The following is a 19,892-nucleotide window of genomic DNA, read 5'->3' as shown; positions in this document are numbered from 1 at the left end:
CTCTGAATTTTCTTTTGTAATCAAATACCCATTACTATCACAGATGTATATTCCTCATTATTTATTGAAAATTTACTATGTGCAAAGCATTCACTCATGGCCTGGCAGAGTGCATTAAGTACAAAGAATCAATCGCCATTCCAAACCAAGTGTAGAAACACTCTTGGGAAAGGGCACAAGATGGTCAAATTTTCTTGAGGTAGGAAATGCCCAACAGCTGAAATGAAGAGGTCTATAGGACAATCTACTTCTTTTAAGAAGGCAGTGCTAACTTTATACCCATGGTGCTGCTTCCAAGAAATTATTCTGTACATTAAAGCTGTTCCCAGTGGCAGTACCTTTTATATTTTCACTTCTGTCACAAAATTCATAATCAGTCACTTGAATTCCTTCTAAACCGCTGTTACACTTATCTGGCTGTAGGTAATTTTGGTACTACAGAAGGGGAAAAATGCTTGGAAACGGGGTCAATTCACCTATCTATGTAAATAGCAACTGTGATCTATGATATGGGTCCATTTAAAAGTATTGCTGATGAGGAACAGTCAGGAAGGATGGTCCACTGCAAAACACTTGGCTACTGATAACTACTAAAAAATCTAGTGCAGGACTTCACGGGCACAGAAATGTTGCATGACCACGAAGAACATGTAAAGCTCTTCTCTTCTGGACAGCCACCCTTTTAGAATTATGACACTGGAGTGATGTAACCTATTAAGTCTTGACCTTGCCATCTATCACGCAGTGCTAAATACCCATCCTAAAAAGCAACTAGAGGACTGATTGAGGGAAAGCCTTTAGCCAATTACCTGGCACAAAATAGACACTAAATGAACATGATTTGCTTTTATTTGAACTAAAGGAAAACAGAAATTTCACTATCTACTCTTAGCTGAAAACAGAACTTCAACTCCACTAATACTACTTAATTCTCTCTTACCACAAGCCTCCAGGTGATCTTATGAACAGTAGTAATTTGATACCTTGAATAAACCTTTTTAAGATTTTTTTTTATCTGTGTTACATATATGCATGTACACCATGTGTACACCTGGTCCCTGAGGAGGCCAGAAGACAACTCTGGATCCCCTGGAGCTGTAGTTACAAGCAATACGGGCCACCTGATAAGGGTGCTGGGATCCAAACTCCTATCCTCTTCAAGAGCAGTACCTTTCACAACTGATGGTCTAATAGAAGAGCCATCTTTCTAGCTCTACCAATGTGAAACTTTAAAAATGTTAAACATGTACTTTACTAAACATTAGCATATCTTAGTACTCATTCTTACAAGCTGTTCTTTCCTAACAATAAAGATTATAGAATATCATTTATATTATAATCAATATATTATACTTAATCACATCTGGTCTCCAGTTACTTTTAACTAATTTTGGATGATAGAAGAAGGTAACCCAAAATACTTTCCCTATATGCAAACTGATACTCTGTTTACCTCAAACAGAAGGAAATGGCCATTTTTATTTCAGAATGTCAAAATGAAACTGCAAATGAGCAGATTTTGGAATGTAGGAGGTAGCACACAGTATGTGTGTATACTGAAAGGAAACAATGCCCCTGTCAAAAAGCAACTTCTTTTTCTTATTGTAAATTACTGAACACAATTTCCAACGTAAGAAAAAAGCTTACAGCTAAAATGGCTTGCTTATTGATGTGACAATTTTCCCAAAATTTATCAGAAATAAAATAAATCCCATGACCCAAGGAAAACCTGTTTTACAATGCAGCCCCACATCTCGGGGTCAGACAGCTGAAATGTTTATTTAGCACTACAGAAATCAATCAAAGTTGCCGGTAGGTAGTCATGTACAACAGGGAGTTTGGTTGACAAATTATACTTACATATGTTTTTCTTAAGCATAATCAGCAGCAACTGGAATAATTCAGATTTATTATGGGACAGTAAGGCCGAAAAACACCCAGAGTTCAATAACTTTGTCTGGTCTATGGGAGAAACAACCCTAGCAACAGTTTCCAGCAGGGGGACTACTGATGAGAGCAATATAAAAATGGCTTTGACTGGTGACAAGAACAACTGTTCCACGGAGAACTCTGTCTCCTATATCTTTTTTTATATCTGGCATATGTTCTTTCTAGGTTATTTCTCACTCAATCATATTTACCCTCTGCTCCTTCAGGTACCACATAGCTTCACATCTCAAAAATCTCTGAATGCTTTTTTTTTTTTTTTTAAACCAAAGTTCTCAGTATAAAATACATACTTGGAAAGTCTGAAGGAAGACAGGGAAAGAAAAACAAAGCCATTTTGCCCTGATCACTATCTAAAAACTGAAAGTTTTCTTGTGTTATAAATACTAACATGCTTTTTATAATAAGTAACACCTTTGTGATAAAAATATTCAAAAGATTCAAACTAAATTAATAGATTTTACCAGGTGAAAGACTAAAAATAGGATTTACAAGTACCCCTTAAAATTCCACTCACATTTAAAAAAAAGAAAAAGAAAAAAAAAGTCCGCTTTGTAAGTATTCAGTTCCCAAACATCTGAATTTGCTAGGGTTAAACTTTAGCCAACTCCAATCTTTACACATAAACAATCATTTTCTATAAAAACAAAGTTCAGAGTATTTAAGGTCCATGAGCTTCTGCTCAGACTAAGATAAGTTCTTCTGTTTTAGATAAAAGCGATCACACTGGTTAATGGACCTAACTCACTAGCTAGCTCACCCTGAAATTGCTACAAAAGTTCCATGTGTATGCTCTTGGTAAGATGGGTTACAACTGTGTGCTTTGTATTTCTTTTCATTCAAACTCATTTATAAGATGCAAAGATTTTAACTATCCATTAGAAGGTACATAATTTAAAACATTCTATAGAAATAACATGTTACCAGCAATTTACAATTAAAAAAAAAATCAGCCACAAGAAAAGTCAAAGCTAAAAACAAGATTTTTACTATGAATCAGTGCTTCTATTACCCTTCTCTCAAAGAAGTGATATTTTAATGTGATGTAAAGGCAACATTGAAAGTTCATCTTTAAATTAAACACCTAATTTTATCCCTAAAATTACAAAGAATCAGTCTTGTACAGGTCAAGTTCAGTAAACTAACATGTTCTCTCAGCACAAAGCAGCACTAGAAAACAACAGGACAGATGGGAACTGACTAGTTCTGCAGTGCCTGCTCCATCAATAACAGACATCAGACAGTCCATCCCAGAGCACAGACACAAGTAAAGACTAGGGCAAGAATGCATCACACTCTTGGCTGATAAATGTCCTTTGTCTCTGGAACTTCCTAGTTTAAATGAAATGAATTTTTCAAAGTAAATCAGGTCGTATAAATTGGCTGCTTAAATAACATCATGATGAGGTATGAAAGCTCTGAATATCCCTTACATTCAGCAGGATTTACCAGAGATGTGCAATAGCTTGTCAGGGCAACTTCCAGATAGTTTCTTACACTTTGGGGTTACAATGAATTCTAGAAGAGTAGTCTAAAGAGATTTAAAAGGTTATGCTCTGAAACAGACTTTTCTGAGCAACTTTTCCTTCAGAATTCATTTTGAATAGAGTATCTTTAAAAAACAAAACAAAACAAAACAAAAAACCTCTCTGATAGTGTGTCCCAACATTGAGCCAAGATGGCCAACTAGCACCGAGAAGTCACATTGAACTCATTTGCAGTTCTCTTGGCAATTATGCTTTTTTGTCTGTTTCCCCTTCTAGTCCAAGCACAAATGTGGATCAGTGAACACAGTGCTGGAAGCGCCACTTGCAGGGATAGTACAGTCTTCATTAAATAAGCAGGAGGTGGGCACTGTTCTTTCTAGGGGAGGTAGGGTGCTAGTAGGAGATGAAATACAATCAGGGGCACTGAGGTTATTGGACCACTGCCCTTTTAGCCTAGAGGTCACACTGAGGAGACTGTTATGCTTTAAAAGATAAGGGTGCTGCACTGCAGGGTCATGTGTGCAGCACGAGGACATCACAACAGAGCTGCGCTTGACCAAAAACAACCTAAGTAACATTTAAATATGTGTCATCTGCCAGTCACAGAGGAAAAGCACCTAGGGCGAACTCCAATTTACCAGGACCTGGCTCAGGACCACAAAGCCTGAGTATCTTTTGTAATGCAGAAACACAGCCTCTAGTCATGATGGTTTAAAGAAAGTGATGGGTTCCTGTTCTTCTTACAATTGAATTTTAGAACAAGGTTTTACTTAAGGACTTTTAATCTTCATACCAGCATTAAAACTGAACCACTTCCAAATCCTAAGAAACATAAAACCAAAGAGAAGCAAAAGCCATACAAATTAATAGGTGCTCCTCTCCTTTCTGCTTTAAGGAAATCTGTCAAGCCAGTATCACATTTAAGTCAAATGTTAATTCTTCAGCATTCCTGACAACTAGAAGCACATTCACTGAAGGCTGAAGGTGAGGGAGTGGATGGTTTAACTTTAATATCTGAAGAATGACTCCATTAGAGGAAAGAAAACCATCCCATCTCAATAAGGATTAATGCAAATTTGGCTAGAACAAGCCACCGGGTACTCCAAGGGTTGGTTCACTGTGGAAGAACTCGAGAAGAGTACTGACGTATACACAAGTCTAAATATCTCCCTTGTCCAAGTAGTTGTGTAAAATTCAAGATAAAGATTTTAGTTTTATCTTTTAATGTCATTTTTCCCCACTATACGGAATGAGGAAGAGTCCTCTTTGTTTTTTCCCCCACAAAAAAGGGAGCCACATTAATATGTGTATAGATTCCCATGACTCTAATGTAAGTGCGGATCTCCAAAGCTTAGGGGCTTTTCCAAAAGAGAGTGGGCCGTTCTGGTTACCCTTGTAATAAAAGGGTATTCCACCACAGAGAGCCAGAGGTTTTCCAAATGTGTGTAAGAGAGCAAGTGCGCAAGGCAAGCAAATGAGCGCAAATAGTATTATGGAAAACATTTGAGAAATTAGCTCCATGAGGACTGTGGGCTCCACAAGAGGACTTGACTGGGCAGCCTGGTGTGACACAGGAACAAGAAAGCAGAGGATTGCTTCAAAGCTGGAAACCTTCCATAGGAGCCTCACACTGCTGGAAGATGTACTGCTGCTGGCTAAGGTCAACCTGGGGTGCAATGCTGCTGTCCTCATCTTCTGTCCCAAAGTAATGCTCAATAAGGTCAAAAGCCTTCTGATAGATCTCCTGGTTTTCATGACTCTGTAAGAATTCAATTTTATCCAGACCTAAAATGAAGAATAAAAAAGAATATTTTTTGAAAACCTCAGTAATTACATTTTTAAGTCTACCTGTATGATGTAAAGAGTCTCTACTTAAATTATCTTATATTGCATAATCATACAGAAATGATTATTACATCTGAAAGCTAATTTATAAGTTAACATCTTAAATGCATGAGACAAACAGTTTCTGGCTGAAGGAAGCAAAATTTCTCTAATTTTGTCATTAGCTGTGTCATCCAGTGCCTATCATATTTGTGTTTTTATACTATTCTGTCCTACTTCCTAATTCTTAGCCAAAAGCTGCTCCAGTAAAGGTCTTACCATATGCTTCTTCAATCAAAGCACAGTAAGGGTTAATGCCTGAGCCATTCCTTTTGGCTTCTTGTTCTCCAAGCCTTAGGATGTTTTCCAAGCCATTTAGGGCAACCTGTACAATCTTTGCGTCCATGACAGTGAGGAGATCACAGAGTGGCTTGATACAACCCAGTTCTACTAGGTACCTGAACCAACAAAAAGAACAATTAAGTCATAAAAATATTTAATTCTAGATTTTTATTCAACTGTGGGGCATCTTCAAGATTGCTGTAGAAATAAAAATAAACTGTCAACTATGGAACTTTGGGGAGCGTTTATCTGGCTTACACATCCTGATTATGGTCCACTATTGAGGGACAGTGAGACAGAAACTAAAGCAGAGTAAGCCACACTTGCCGGCTAGCCCTTATTAAGCTACCTTTCTTATACTATCTCCCGGGACCATCTGCCAAGGTGACACTACCCACAGTAAGCTGGGCTTTCCCATATCAATCAAGAAAATGTCTCACAGGTTTGACTACAAACCAATGTAATGGAGGCATTTTCTCACCTGAAGCTCCCTCTTCCCAAGTGACCAAGCCTCGCTTATATCAAGCTGACACAGAAACTAACTAGCACAACAGGCGTGGTGGCATGTCTTTAATCTCAGTATAAAGGAGGCTGACGCAGCTGAATCTCTGCCAGTTGGAGGCCAGTCCGGTCTACATACGAAGTTCCAGGCCAGCCAAGACTATATAGTGAAATACTGTCCCAAAATAAAAACAATTTTAGTACCCTGACTGATTGAATGGGGGTATGTGTGGTACAGTATGTATGTGGAAATCAGACAAAGTCTACAAGGGTTCATTTTCTGCTTCCACAAAGTGGGTGCCCAGGAGTTGAACTCCAGTCATAAGTCTTGGCAGCAAATGCTTTTCTTGTTAAGCCAGCCAGCCAGCTCCAACTGTAGAGCTTTATCTCCAAGTAAAGTACAAAAAGAACAGAAGAAAAACAAAATAAAACAAAATAAACTGGCTCATCTAATAACATTTTATTTTTTCCTCTTCATAATTTTTATAGTGGAATTCTTCCCACTTGTATGAGTGACTCATCAAAATAGCATTTTTTCCCCTTCCTTTCTCCTTCCTCCCTCCATTCCTTTCTTCCCTTCAGAGACAGGGTTTCTCTGTGCAGTACACCAGCTGGCCTCAAACTTAAGATATCCACCTACTTCTGCCTCCCCAGCATTGGAATTAAAGGTATGTGCCACTACCACCTAGCTCTTCCTTTTTTCCCTTCGGAGGTATTCCAAGGTTCATGTTTTACATGTATATGTCCAAGTACATGTAGAAGCACAAGGTTGATGTTAGGAACCATCTTGATGATTCTAACCACATTATTCATCAAAGTCAGGTACCTCCACAAACAAACAGGGCCTACTCATGTGGGAGTGTGGCCAGGTAGCATGCCCAGGGGGTAACATCTGCCTCCTGAGGCTAGAATTACAGGTGCCTAGCCAGACTCATCCAGCATTTACTTGGATTCTGGAAATCCCAATTCATCCTCCCATTGTGCAAAATAACTAAGCCCCCAACCCAAACTAGCACAGATAGTTTTGATGAGTTAATGTTATCACTATTTCTATATGTAGTCACACTTCTCAAACACAAGTCGTATGAACTAAAAGAATGAAACTCATGGAAGGATCTACAGCTGTATTTTTTTTTTAACTCCAGCAGAATTTAATATATCCTCCAGATTATATAATGAATGAGACAGATTACTGTATGATATTCATAGCAGATATTCATTTAATCCCCTATAATTCTATTCTCTCAAGTTGTGTATAGAGAAGAGATAACTGATGTAGCAGAAACCCGTACACGTGAATAATATCATTGTGAAACTTGGCACACTAGTCTTTCTACACCACTTAAACTCAAAATACAGATAAATCTCTAGAAGAAAGAACACATAAAATTACTAGCATTGTAGCATTTTATAATAAAAAGAGAAATCACTGCTGATGGCATGGAGATTAAGAAAAGAATCAAAATTCATTCTTAATTATAAATTTAAAAAAAACCCACCTCACAGCAAGCTAAGAATAGAGGAAATATGATAAAGAGCCTTAACAAGACATGTTCAGCTAACATATTTGAAAACAAAGATAGGGAATATAAGAAAGGGATACTTTCTAACTATTCCTATTGCACACTATAAGAAATGTAAGCAGTATTTTTTTTAAAAGAAAAGAAAAAACAATGTATAAACAGGACTGGAAGAAAACAGTTTCATTACTGTCTATGCAGGGGAGAAAAAACACATACATACACACCGACCAAAACAAGCCTGGATAACAGGTACAGCAAAAGTCTATGATATAAGGCATCAAAGACAAAGCTAATACACAAATTCAACTGTTTATACTCCAGTAATGAACACTTAGATTCTGAAATTAAAAACATTAACCACCATGGGAGCATTAGAAAACAGCGTAAGTCTGGTGGGGCAGGGTGATGTACATCTTGAACAACAGAGGCAACAGATCCTTGAGTTCCAAGCCAGCCTGGAACTGGTCTGCAAAGCAAGTTCCAGGACAGCCAGGAAACACACAAAAACTGTATCTTGAAAAACAAAAACCAAAAACTGAAAATGACAGGGGCTGCATAGATAGCTCAGCAGTTAAGAATGCTTGTTATTTTTCCAAAGGGCCCAAGTTTAGTTCCCAAAACCCACACAGGGCAGCTCACAACTGTCTGTAACTCTAGCACTAGAGAGTATGAAGAGGCCTCTTCTGGACTCCATGAAAACTACACACATGAGGTACACACAGAGACGAAGTCAGAGACAGACAGACAGACAGACAGATAGACAGACACACACACACACACACACACACACACAAATCTTTTTTAAAAACTGAAGAGAAAGAAAACAACTGTTAAAAACTAAATGTAGGGGCTGCAGAGATGGCTCAGAAACGCATGTGCTACTCTTAATGAGTTCAGTCCCCATTACCCATCCAGATGGCTCACAACCACCTATAACTCCAGTTCTCAGGAGATCTTAACAGAAGTTGGTCTGGTGCTCTGCGTATTCAAATGCTAAATTCTGGGCCCCAAGATCTGGTTGAAGTCCAGAGAAGTGCATCCTCACATACACCAAGCAACGTTGTTTAAACTTTGTTCCCCAATTATCTCTGACTGGTTAATAAAAAAAGGCTGGACAGCCTGTAATTGGGCAGAAGAGAGGTAGATAGGGCTTCAGTTCCTGGGCTTGGGGTCTTAGGTAGGAACCACCAGGATAGAAAAGGGACAGAAAAAGAAAGTTGCCATGGGGCAGTCTGGACCATGAGCACATGGTCATGACGGCTGGCCTGATGGAGCAAAAGGAGTCCAGAGACCAAAAATGTGACAAGTAATATTGGGAAACATGGCTGGGAAATAGCAAAGTAGCTTAGAGAGTTGATATTTGCCCACTTTTAATGCTTTAAAGCTTATTATAAATGTAGTAAGTCTGTGTCTTTTATTTGGGAACTAAACGATCTGAAGTGGGGTAGAAACCCCTCATAGATAATTAGAAGTGAAAGAGGGCATAGCAACCCCCCCAAAAAAAATAATTGCAATTCAGGATCTGATTTGTGTAGCCTTCCGGACATTTGCATTTACATGCACACACATACCCAAACATCACACATATATGAACACTTAGAATATTTTTTAAATAAATCATAAAGACTAAATGTACTTCTGAGTCTAATTAGAACACTGATATCAATTTCCCAAAGGACCACACTTAAACGTTCATACTCAAGAAGTTCATTTCTTAGTGATCAAGAGTATCTTTTGTCTTAGGTTACATATGGGGGGGGGGGAGGTTAAACTTGTTTTCCTCTAATTTGCAAGATGTTTCTTATTTGTATCTTACCAAGTAGTACTTACTTGATCTGCTCAGCTGACCCTCCAGAAGTTGCATTTGTGATGGCCCAAGCAGCTTCTTTCCTTGTCCGGAACTCTGCTGTTTGCAATATACTGATAAGAGCTGGGAACATGTTAGCATCTATCACAGTCTGAAATTGAAGAAAAAGTTAAAAGGACAAGGAAGTTATATCATTTGTAAAAATATTACTGCCATTATAACTTGTTTTATTTTATGAGACCAAAAACAGCTCTGACTGACCTGGAACTTGCTGGCCCTTAACTCAGAGTTCTAACTGCCTCTGCCTCCTGTGTGCTGGGATTAAAAGCATAACTTTTGAACTAACTTGACAAATACTGTTTGTTTTCCTGTTACCTTTTTGTTGTTTTCAGACAGGGTTTCTTTGAGTAGCCTTGGCTATCCTTTATTATTGTGTGAATATTTATTTATTTATATGTGTGAATGTAGAGACACAGCAATGGTTTCTTCCTTCCACTACAGGTTCTGGGATGAAAACAGCAAATGCTCTTACCTGGTGAGTCATCCCACAGCCCTGTTATCTTTTTCAGAGGGTTATACTTAGTACTACAGACAATACTCTTACGGGGTTTGTGGTCTTAAGAGTCTCATCAGGGCAGAAGAGATGGTTCAGTGGATAAAAGCTCTTGCCCAAAACTGGCAAAGAGTTATAATTCCTGGAAGCCATTAGAAATGTCACATGTGGTGGCAAGCTCAAAGGGAAGGTCACAGTATGTACCTGCCTGTGTGTGTGACACAAACACACATACAATAAACAAATAAAGGTGAAATACATTTAATGACATGGGACAGGTAATTTTGATGCACACTTTTAACTGCAATACTAGAGAGGGAGAGGCAGACAAATCTCAGAGTTTGATGCTAACTTGGTTTACACAGTCAATTTCAGGCCAGCCAGGGCTACACAATGAGACCCTGTCTCAAAATAATAATAGTATTTCTTATTAACTGAATGACATGGTTTTACTCAATTCCAGTTACACATTATCAATAGTCTTCCAAACATACTTTCTCCATGGAGAAATCTAATATAGACTAATACAATTTCCTACATCAAAAAAATGAGAGACTCTGCAAAAGGGCATATTTAAAGAAAACAGGCCCTCCTGAGCCTGGTGGTATACATCTTTAAACACAGTACTCAAGAGGTAAAGGCAGATAGATCTCTGTGAGTTCTGAGGACAGCCTGGTCTAGAGTAAGATCCAGCCACTAACAAAATGTCTCAAACGACAACAGAATGCCTTTAACAGCCCATGAAAAATTTAAACAATCTAACACATGGGCTCACTAGAAAGTAATGCTTAGTAAGTTGAAAAAACACAAAGACTTTTTTTTTTAATATTTGGTAAACCAATATTTAAAGATAAAAAGAAAACACATGGCCTAAGTATCCAAAAACTAACATCAGAAGAAAGAAAAGTTAGACTGAAATAGTGTTAATGAAAGTTGATAGTTTTAAAAGAAATAATGAAGGCTGTGTGTTAAAAGCTGACCACAAGAAGTTTACTTATAAATAATAAGATAAAAAAAGAGGCTGAAGAAATAGCTCAGCTGTTTACTGCTCTTTCAGAGGAGCTAGGTTCAGTTTCCAGCACCCACAAATGGCTCACAACTGCTTGTAACTCTAGTTCCAGGAGATTCAATACCCTCTTCTGGTCTTCAAGGGCATCACATGCACATGAGACAAGTACAGTTAGGCAGGCAACACACAAATAAACGAATGAATGGAGTAAATAAGAAAATAAATCAAATGTCTTGAAAATGCATCTCTCGTACAGAGAGAAAGGTCCTGTGGTATTACCTGGATCTGTGCCCTATTTCCAGCTGTAATATTAGATATTGTCCAACACGCTTCCTTTTTGATAGATTCCTTTGGGCTACTCAGCAAATGTAATAAACTCTGAAGAGCTGAGCAATTCAAGATGACCTAAAAAAAAAATAAACAAAACAAAAACACAAATAAGAACAACAACAAAAACAGGTTTTTAAGTTTTATTTATGGTATTGTTCCAGTATGTCATTTGATTTTGGATATTTGTTGGGTTTTTGTCTCTTGAGACAGGGTCCTATGTAACACAGGCTGGCCTCAACCTCAATGCATAATGCAAGATGAATTCTGGATCTTTCTGTATCTAACTCCCCAGGGGTAATAAGTACACCTTTAACTCAACAAATTCATTTAAAGACAAATGTAAAAGGAAAAAAACAAACAAACAAAAACAAAAGCCTCCATAGGAATTTTAAAAAATAGCTTTCTATACATAAAGTATTTTTAAGTTGCATTTATTCATGGAGAGCATGTACATGTATGGGCTTGAATGTACCACAGTACACACGGAGATCAGAGGAAAATTTTGCAGAAATTGGTTCTCTCCTTCCAAATATGTGCCCTAGGAATCGAAGTCAGGCCAGACTTGGTAACAAGTGCCTTTACCATTTCGGTCATATTACCAGTCTGAAATACATTCTAAGATTATTAAACTGGTTCACAAACGCTGTGACATGTGTGATGGTACACACATGTAATCAAGCACTTGGGAGGCAAACATGGGAAGATCTTGAATTTGAGAGTAGCTTGATTATTATAGCCATACTCTCAAAAACAAAAACAAAACAAACTAAACACAAAAAAACCATAATATAGCATCTAATATAACGTGTGCTGGAGCCATGGCTCAGTAGTTAAGAACACTTGTTGCTCGTGCAGACGGGATCCAGGTTCAATTCCCTGCACCTGCATGGTGGTTCATTATCATCCGTAACACCAGTTCCAGGGTATCTGATTCCTTCTGATCCTCACAGGCACCAAGCTGACATATGGTACACATACATACATACATGCACACAGAGTACTCACACATAAAATAAAACGAATAAATCTTTTAAAACAACTAGAAATAAGGGCCAGGGACGGTGGCACATCCCTATAATCCCAGCACTTGGGAAGCAGTGGATCTTTCCTGAGTTAAAAGCTGGGTTAGTTATTCAGAGAATTACAGGCCAACCAGGGCAACACTGTGAAACACTGCCACCACCATCCCAAAAAGAGAAGGAAGGGAAAGTCTGCTGTAGGCCTCTGGTGCTGACTAACGACATTCTAAGCCTTCAGGGCTGGTTTCCTAGAGGTCAAAGAGGGTTTGACCTCTAAAAGCTCTCTACCTTGTACTCAACAAATCAATGATTCTGAAGTACCCCACAGGATACAAAGAGTTAAAAACCAAACCAAAACAAAACAAAAAGCCAACTATCAAACAGCTTTCAAAAGCAAAGGAATTTGATTATATCAGAAACAAAAATTATGAAATTAAAATGTGTGCAAAGTTCAAGAATCCTTTACTGTACAGCTGAATAGATTCTATTCCAGAAAGAGGTAAGTACTTATTAAATAGATAGATAGATAGATAGATAGATAGATAGATAGATACACAAATAAGCAGAAAATAAAAGATAATCCTTTTTTCCTCTAATTGCTACTGGTTTTACTTAATATACAAGCTTTTTAAATGACCCAAATGGGTGAAATTCATTCATTAGAAAAAAATTGCCTTGCAACGAACTGACACAACTATAAAAACAACAAACAAACCCACTCACAAAATAGCCAGAAAAAAACAAATAAAGCAACACACTTCAGGCTGATCTGAAGATTTTGAAAGCCTTTTCAGACATACAAACAGGCAAAGAATTAACACTTCATCTAATAAAAATCACTAAATGTCAAAAATCCTAAAATTAAAATGTACACCATATGATGTGAAAAAATATTTGCAACACAGACTGGTGTTAGGTGAGGGTGTGTGCTGGCAATGGGCCTGATGATCAGTTCTCCAGGACCCATAGAGTTATCCTCAGACTACCACGTGCACTCATACACATTCACAGAAACCACACCAACACATACACAGAAAGACACACAAAGTAGATGTAAAAAATACAACGAACTAAACTAGAAAATTTCTTCACAATCCCAGCAGAGGCAGGTGGATCTCTGAGTCCGCAGAGCGCATTCTAGGACAGCCAGGGCTACATAGGGAAAACCCTGTGTTTGGGGGGCAGGGGGCAAGAAAAAAAGGAAAGAGAGAGGAAGGGAAAGAGAAAGTAAAGAAAAGAGAAAAAAAACGAAAGGAAAAGAGAAGATAAGAGAGAGATTTACTTCCCACAGTTCCCTGGTACAAAGGACCTTCTTACTACTTCCTCACGTGGGAGAAAGCTGAAGAGCCAGTGGGCACATTCTATCCTTACATGACAGAAAAGCAAAGAGTAAATGAAACTTTTCTAAAAACTATTTTGTCACAAATATTAAGTTTTTATTTTATAAGATTTATTATTGAAAAGCCTTGCAAATAAAATAACACCACACTCCAAAATTTAGGAGACCTGAAGTCTATAAATCTCAGTAAACCTCTATATAGACAGAGCAGCAATTCTGAAGCTATGGAGGTCAACAGTAGATTTTATATTTTCAATACTCAACATATTCTATACTTATTCACCCCTGAAGCTCCATGACAAAATTAGAATTAGAAAAACAACTAGCTTTATATCTTTCATAACCTGTGCCTGAAAACTGCACAACCCCGAAAAAGAAGAATTTCTAACTGTATACAAACCACCAAAATTAACCCTTTACAAGCAATCAGACTGAAATTGTTATTAAAGCCCAGGACCAGATGAATTCACTGCTGAGTCCTATCAAACCGTCACTGAAGACCTCACACCACTTCTTCATTTGTTCCATAAAAAAGGGAATACTATCCAAATTCATTCTATGAAGTCAGTATTATCTTGACACTAAAAACCAGGAAAGGACACTAACAACAAAACAAATAAAATCAAAACCCTACAGACCAACTTCCTGGAGGAACACAGATGCAAAAAAAAAAAAAAAAAAAAAAAAAAAAAAAATCTTTGTTTTGTTTTTGAGACAGGGTTTCTCTGTGTAGCCTGGGCTGTCCTGGAACTTGCTCCACCATGTCCAACCACATAATTCTTTACTTCAAAAACCCTACTGAATCTACTAGGACACTCTCGGATCTAAAAAAATACAAGTTACAAATTCAATATAATTAAACAAAGACACTTCATTTATTCCAACAATTTATTCTCAGAGAAATTATGAACAATATTCCATTTAAAATAACTCCCCTATAATCTATCTTGGAATGTAATTAGACAGAGAAGTAAAAGACCTCTACAAGAAAAACTTCAAGACAGAGGTAGACAGTGGTGGTGCATGCTTTTAATCCCAGAAACTTGGAAGGCAGAGAGAGGTGGATCTCTGTGAGTTCAAGGCCAACCTGGCCTAAAAAATGGAAGAAAAAGAGAGAGAAAAAGAGAGAAAGAAAGAAGGAGGGAGGGAGGGAGGGAGGGAGGGAGGGAGGGAGGAAGGAAGGAAGGAAGGAAGGAAGGAAGGAAGGAAGGAAGGAAGGAAGGCTTAGAATGTTATGTTTTGAACACTAGGTCTCCAGCTGGCAACACTCTCAGAAGGCTGTAGAAACTTTGAAAGGTGGGACTAGCAGGAGGGAACAGTTCACTAAGTTGTGTCTTTAAGCAAGAACCAAGTGCCAAGTTACCTCTGCTCTTCCCTCCACTTCTCAGCAGACATGACATGGAAAAGGTCCTCTGCCACACACACATTCTCAGAACCATAACATTCTGCTTTGTTACAGACCCCTTGATTTTGGCTCTCTAGAAACTAAACTCACGGCTCCTCTCCCAGAGAAGGAAACATCAAATCATATTATCTTCATAAATGGAGACAGCCATCTAAGACATCCCAGTGGACCTCCTGCTAAACTCAGGAGTAATGAACTGAGGCTCAGTCTCATCTCCCTGGAGGTCTTCTAGGTTAGGCCTGAGTACGGCCTCTGCTCGACTCTTTCTCACTCTTAATTTTGGGTGTGAACTAGCAGGAAGAGCCTGGGTTTAGGCACTGGACAGACCTGAAATTCAAGGTCAACCTCACGATCCTTCTTCAGTCTCAGCTCCCTGTTTGTGAATTGAAGGCAATGAGGCAGAATGGGCTAACACAGGAGGAAGGAAGGCTTAGAATGTCATGTTTTGAATACAGAGTGGAATGACTATAGGTTAAACTACCTGAAACTTTAAGCCCAAACAGACTGGCTGGCTGGCTGTCTCTCTAACACTCCCCATCCCTGAGACAGGATTTTCCTATGTAGCCCTTGCTGCCCTCAAACTCAGACATCCACCTGTCTCTGCCTCCCAATTGGTGGGATTAAAGTTGTGTGTCACCACTTCCTGACCAAATAACTGTTTAAGTTGTTTAGAAAAAGGATTCTTCGGTGATGGGAAATATAGCTTTAAATTATAGAGTAACAATACAGTATGATTAGTGCTCTTCTAAAAAGATTATCATCTAACTTAAAGAGTTTGAGGTTCAATGAAGCTTTTCAAAGAAAACAATGCTAATATATGATGCTAATATAAACAGCACAAAAAATAAACCATTACCAACAAGAGTATAGATATGGGAGAAGTGATGGCTAGGACAGGGCTAAGAGATGAAGAAAAAACAAAAAACAAACAAACAAAAACCTGTGTTAAAGCTCAGAGCTAAGAGTGGTCAGTTAAAATTCAATGACCAAACAGGACAAGAACAAAGAGCATGGGTGGAACAGGGAAGAGAGTGAAACTTTTGGTTATGTGGGTCCAGAAACTGACCTCAGGACTTCATATAGACTAGGCAAGCAATTTATCACTGAGATGTATCTACGCCCTACAAAGCTGTGCATCAACACCCCCGCCCCAGCCGCCATCACCAAGTAAATAAATTAACATGGTTCAAAAATCCAAGGAATAGCCCAGCAAGCGTCACTGCAGCTGAAGGAATTTGCCACATAAGCCTGGAAACCTGACTTTGATCCCTAGAACTCATTTTAAAGAAAGGATAAAATCAAGTCCACAAAGATGTTGTCTGACCTCCACACAGGAGCTGTGGCACATGCATGCACTTGCACATACATACACTGACATAGAGCATTTTAAGAACTCAAAATGAACAAAGACAGCATAGGTTAAAAAAAACTCCTTTTCCTTTCTCTCTTTTCCTATACTCCAACAACCAAGTTCTCCTAGGAGATAGTCAATGATATTAATTTCCTATTATGCTGTCTCAAAGAAATTTTATATAAATACAATCAAATATATGTGCTCTCTTTCTCTTGTCTCAGACATCTATACTATACAATGCAAGGGATGAGCAGCAACAGAGTAACAAAACAGAATGAATGAGGAGGGCAGAGTCCAGCTAGTACCTGCATTACTGGCACAGGCAACTATTAAAGCCAAACACTGAGAAAAAACTACATCAGGAGCAGATACAAAGGCAGAAGTAAAAAGGGAAAAATGAGCTTCCTCACATAAAGAACAAACTGGAATTTAAAACAGTATAATTATAAGACATGTAAGAAAACAAATCTAATTTCTTTCATTTTAGAGATTACAAAATTGTTGTAGAGGCTGATTGATAGAGTAAAACCCCAACTCTCAGTTCTTATGTCCATGCACATAATGGTGATGGCTGAAGTTATAGAATCAAGACTGAGGCTAAAGAACTGTTCCCTAGAGCATGCCCACAAACAAATGAGAACAAGAAAAGGAGCTTACTAAAAAGAAAGTAAAGAACCAAAGTATTCATTACCATGGAAGCCAAGAAAGATAATTTTAAGGCATCACTGATATATCAGATACATCTGGAAGAAAAATAAATAGCTAAAACAATTCACTGTGGATGACGTGCCTTGTTATTAAAGTAGAATGGACATTTGGAACTATGAGAGAAGAGTCTTCTTTACAATAGACTTAGCATATACAAAAGGAGAAAGCTACCGGGAAGTATACTACTAGAAAGACCATTTTGCTCCTAAGACCCACTAAAATACAAGCAGAGAGAAAACTGATTTAGGAAAAAGTTATTTCATAAGGGAACCTATAATTGCTACAAGTCATAGGACAACAAAGAGATACTGACAATAGCAAATATGAGCAAAACAGTGTCCGTTAAGATGCTTAACAATACAGAATTCAATATAACAGAACTGTGCTTATGGAGTTAGTGGACTGCTTTTAGAGAAACGTTAGCAATTGTTCATACCTGTGTCTGAATATCATCCCCTGTGACAATGTTTCCCACAGCCCGCAACGCAGGAGAAACTACTTTATAATCATTATGCCTGCAACCATTAAAAAAAAAAGAAATGTTAGAGACAACAATTCTATCCAAAAGAGGATAATATCCAAAATAAGAAAGATGTAATTCAATTTTAAAGCAGAAAAGTACTTTATGATTGTGGTTATTTAGGTGGCAGAATTGACCATTACCTAGAATAAAAGTAAATTCTTTCCTAGTAATCTGTCCCAGGTACTTCACCATTGAATTCCACACTTGTCTCTTATTCTTTGCTACAGTGACCCTCACCTCCTGACTGGTCTCCTGGAGCTGCTGAGATGCCTGGGAGGCATCATATTCTGAAACTGATAGACCAACAGTTCAGCTAACTTCAATACCAAAATGAGATTCACATCTCAAATACTTTTCTGTTTCCTACAAGGCTGCCTTAATGGTCAAAAAAGCTTTCCACAAGGCCTGCTGTATGTATATGAAGACAGATATTAAGTACAGATTTCAAGGTAAATAAAGCAATACCATGGTAACTTTCCTCTAAAACTCTATTTCTCTTGCTTCACATTTAAAATCTAATGACTAAAATGAAGCATGTAGAAAACAGAGTAACTAAAAGACATAAATGTTCACTTCCCAGATTTTTAATTTTTGGGATCCTAGTAGCACCATGCTCCTTTAACTTGTAACTGTACTACATTTCTGGTCTGTAACCAGTCTGTGATCAGCTATAATCCCAATAATGTTATTTACCAATTTCACATCATGTTTGACCCACTATCTGTACAATTGTTTTGTACATCAATTACTTTCATGTTGCTTATAACTGTACCATTTCACCATCATATTGTTGATTCATTTTCTTCTAAGTATTAGCTAAAGACTTGATTAATATACTCAAATATTATTTATGCCATAAGTAAATCTCTCATGCTATCACCAATAGCACTACAAAAATACGATTAAAGGTCTGATTCAAGTTTGGTTTTCGTTTGAGAAAGTAAGAAATGGCCATTTATCATAGCAATATCCCTTTGATTTCTAGTACCTGACCTTAGGCCTTCAAGTGGCGGGAGGAGCGAGGGGAGGGGGAATAACAGAGATAGAATTATACAGCAAAAGATTTCCAAATAATTCTGCTAAAGGACTCATAAAGGCAGAGGAATAATACATTCTTCATCAAGCCTCAAAAAGCAAACCAAAAATGACATCAATATAAACATGAGATATTTGGCCAATGTATAATTATCAAGAAAATGTATTATCAACTAGTACCAAAGTACTAGAAATAAGGAAACTATAGAAGAGTGTACTAGTCAGTAACAGCTGTTAAACTGACCAGCCTATAGTCACCTGAGGAGGGACTGCCCATTTCATACTGCACTGTGGTCGTGTCTGTGAGAGGCTGTCTTGGCTGATGACTGACATGAGAAGGCAGGGCCCAGTCTGCTGTGAGCAACAGCAATCCTAGTGATAAGCTGGCTGAGCAGAAGCTGGGCAGCAAGACAGAGAGACAACAAGCCAGTAAGCAGCACTCATCCAGTTCCAGTTCCTGCCCTGGATTCCCTCAGTGACAGACTGTGACCTGGAAGTGAAAGTCAAATAAAATCTTTCCTCTTCTAAGTCATTTTGGTGCGATCCATCGTAGCAGCATGAAGAAAAACAACATGAAAGGACATCAGACAAACTTTCTTAAAACTCCTCTTACATTAGAAGCTCCACAAGTCTCCTACATACTCCTGCATCGATGACTGCTTGGATTTTATCATTGGGTCCATCTGACAGGTATGACAGGGCCCAGCAAGCATCAGCCAGTACATCCGTGTCACTGACAAACAGCAACCAAGAAAGGACATTCAGACAGGGAGAAACCTAGAAAAGAAAGGACGGTTACAACTTCAACAGAAACAAATCCAAAGTGAGACTAAGATTCTCAAGAAGCCTATCAGTCAGACATTTGGTGCGCCGTGGGGTGGTTTACACTTCTGGTTATGGACTATCTCTGGCAATGTGATCAGTGATTATTAAGTTTACTGAGCTGAGGTGGTTAGAACACAAAGAAAATGACTTCAGGAAGAAAAATTTTATGCATTTATCCTTAAATTAGAATCCTTTGTTACAGTACACTTATAGAAAAGAAGGTGAAAGAACTTTCACAAATACTATAGCCAGAAAATTCTGTTCAATAAAAATTGTTATAGCTCTAGAAGTAATAGAGCTTCATACTGGCATTGAGAAATTACTTTAAAACAAAAACAAAATACCAGAAGTATTTTCTCTA

The 19,892-nt window shown here is 38.0% G+C and overlaps 1 protein-coding gene across 2 annotated transcripts in view; it reads right to left on the bottom strand.

Annotated features, from left to right (window-relative positions):
- Window positions 1–1,732: 1,732 nt before the first annotated feature.
- Kpna1 (karyopherin subunit alpha 1) overlaps window positions 1,733–19,892 on the bottom strand; it is a 58,606-nt gene continuing 40,446 nt past the window's right edge. For both annotated transcript variants that reach the window (XM_055625028.1, XM_055625027.1), the window contains exons 9-14: window positions 19,320–19,483; window positions 17,585–17,663; window positions 11,273–11,398; window positions 9,455–9,582; window positions 5,538–5,716; window positions 1,733–5,219 (exon numbers count right to left, since the gene is read on the bottom strand). In XM_055625028.1, coding sequence (XP_055481003.1) covers window positions 5,032–5,219; window positions 5,538–5,716; window positions 9,455–9,582; window positions 11,273–11,398; window positions 17,585–17,663; window positions 19,320–19,483 — 864 coding nt within the window. In that variant the 3' untranslated portion in view covers window positions 1,733–5,031. The remainder of the gene's footprint in view (window positions 5,220–5,537; window positions 5,717–9,454; window positions 9,583–11,272; window positions 11,399–17,584; window positions 17,664–19,319; window positions 19,484–19,892) is intronic.

Source organism: Psammomys obesus, unplaced genomic scaffold (assembly GCF_907164565.1).
Source record: "Psammomys obesus unplaced genomic scaffold, mPsaObe1.curated_primary_1811, whole genome shotgun sequence".
NCBI classification, from domain to species: domain Eukaryota; kingdom Metazoa; phylum Chordata; class Mammalia; order Rodentia; family Muridae; genus Psammomys; species Psammomys obesus.
This window is presented reverse-complemented; position numbering and strand designations above follow the sequence as displayed.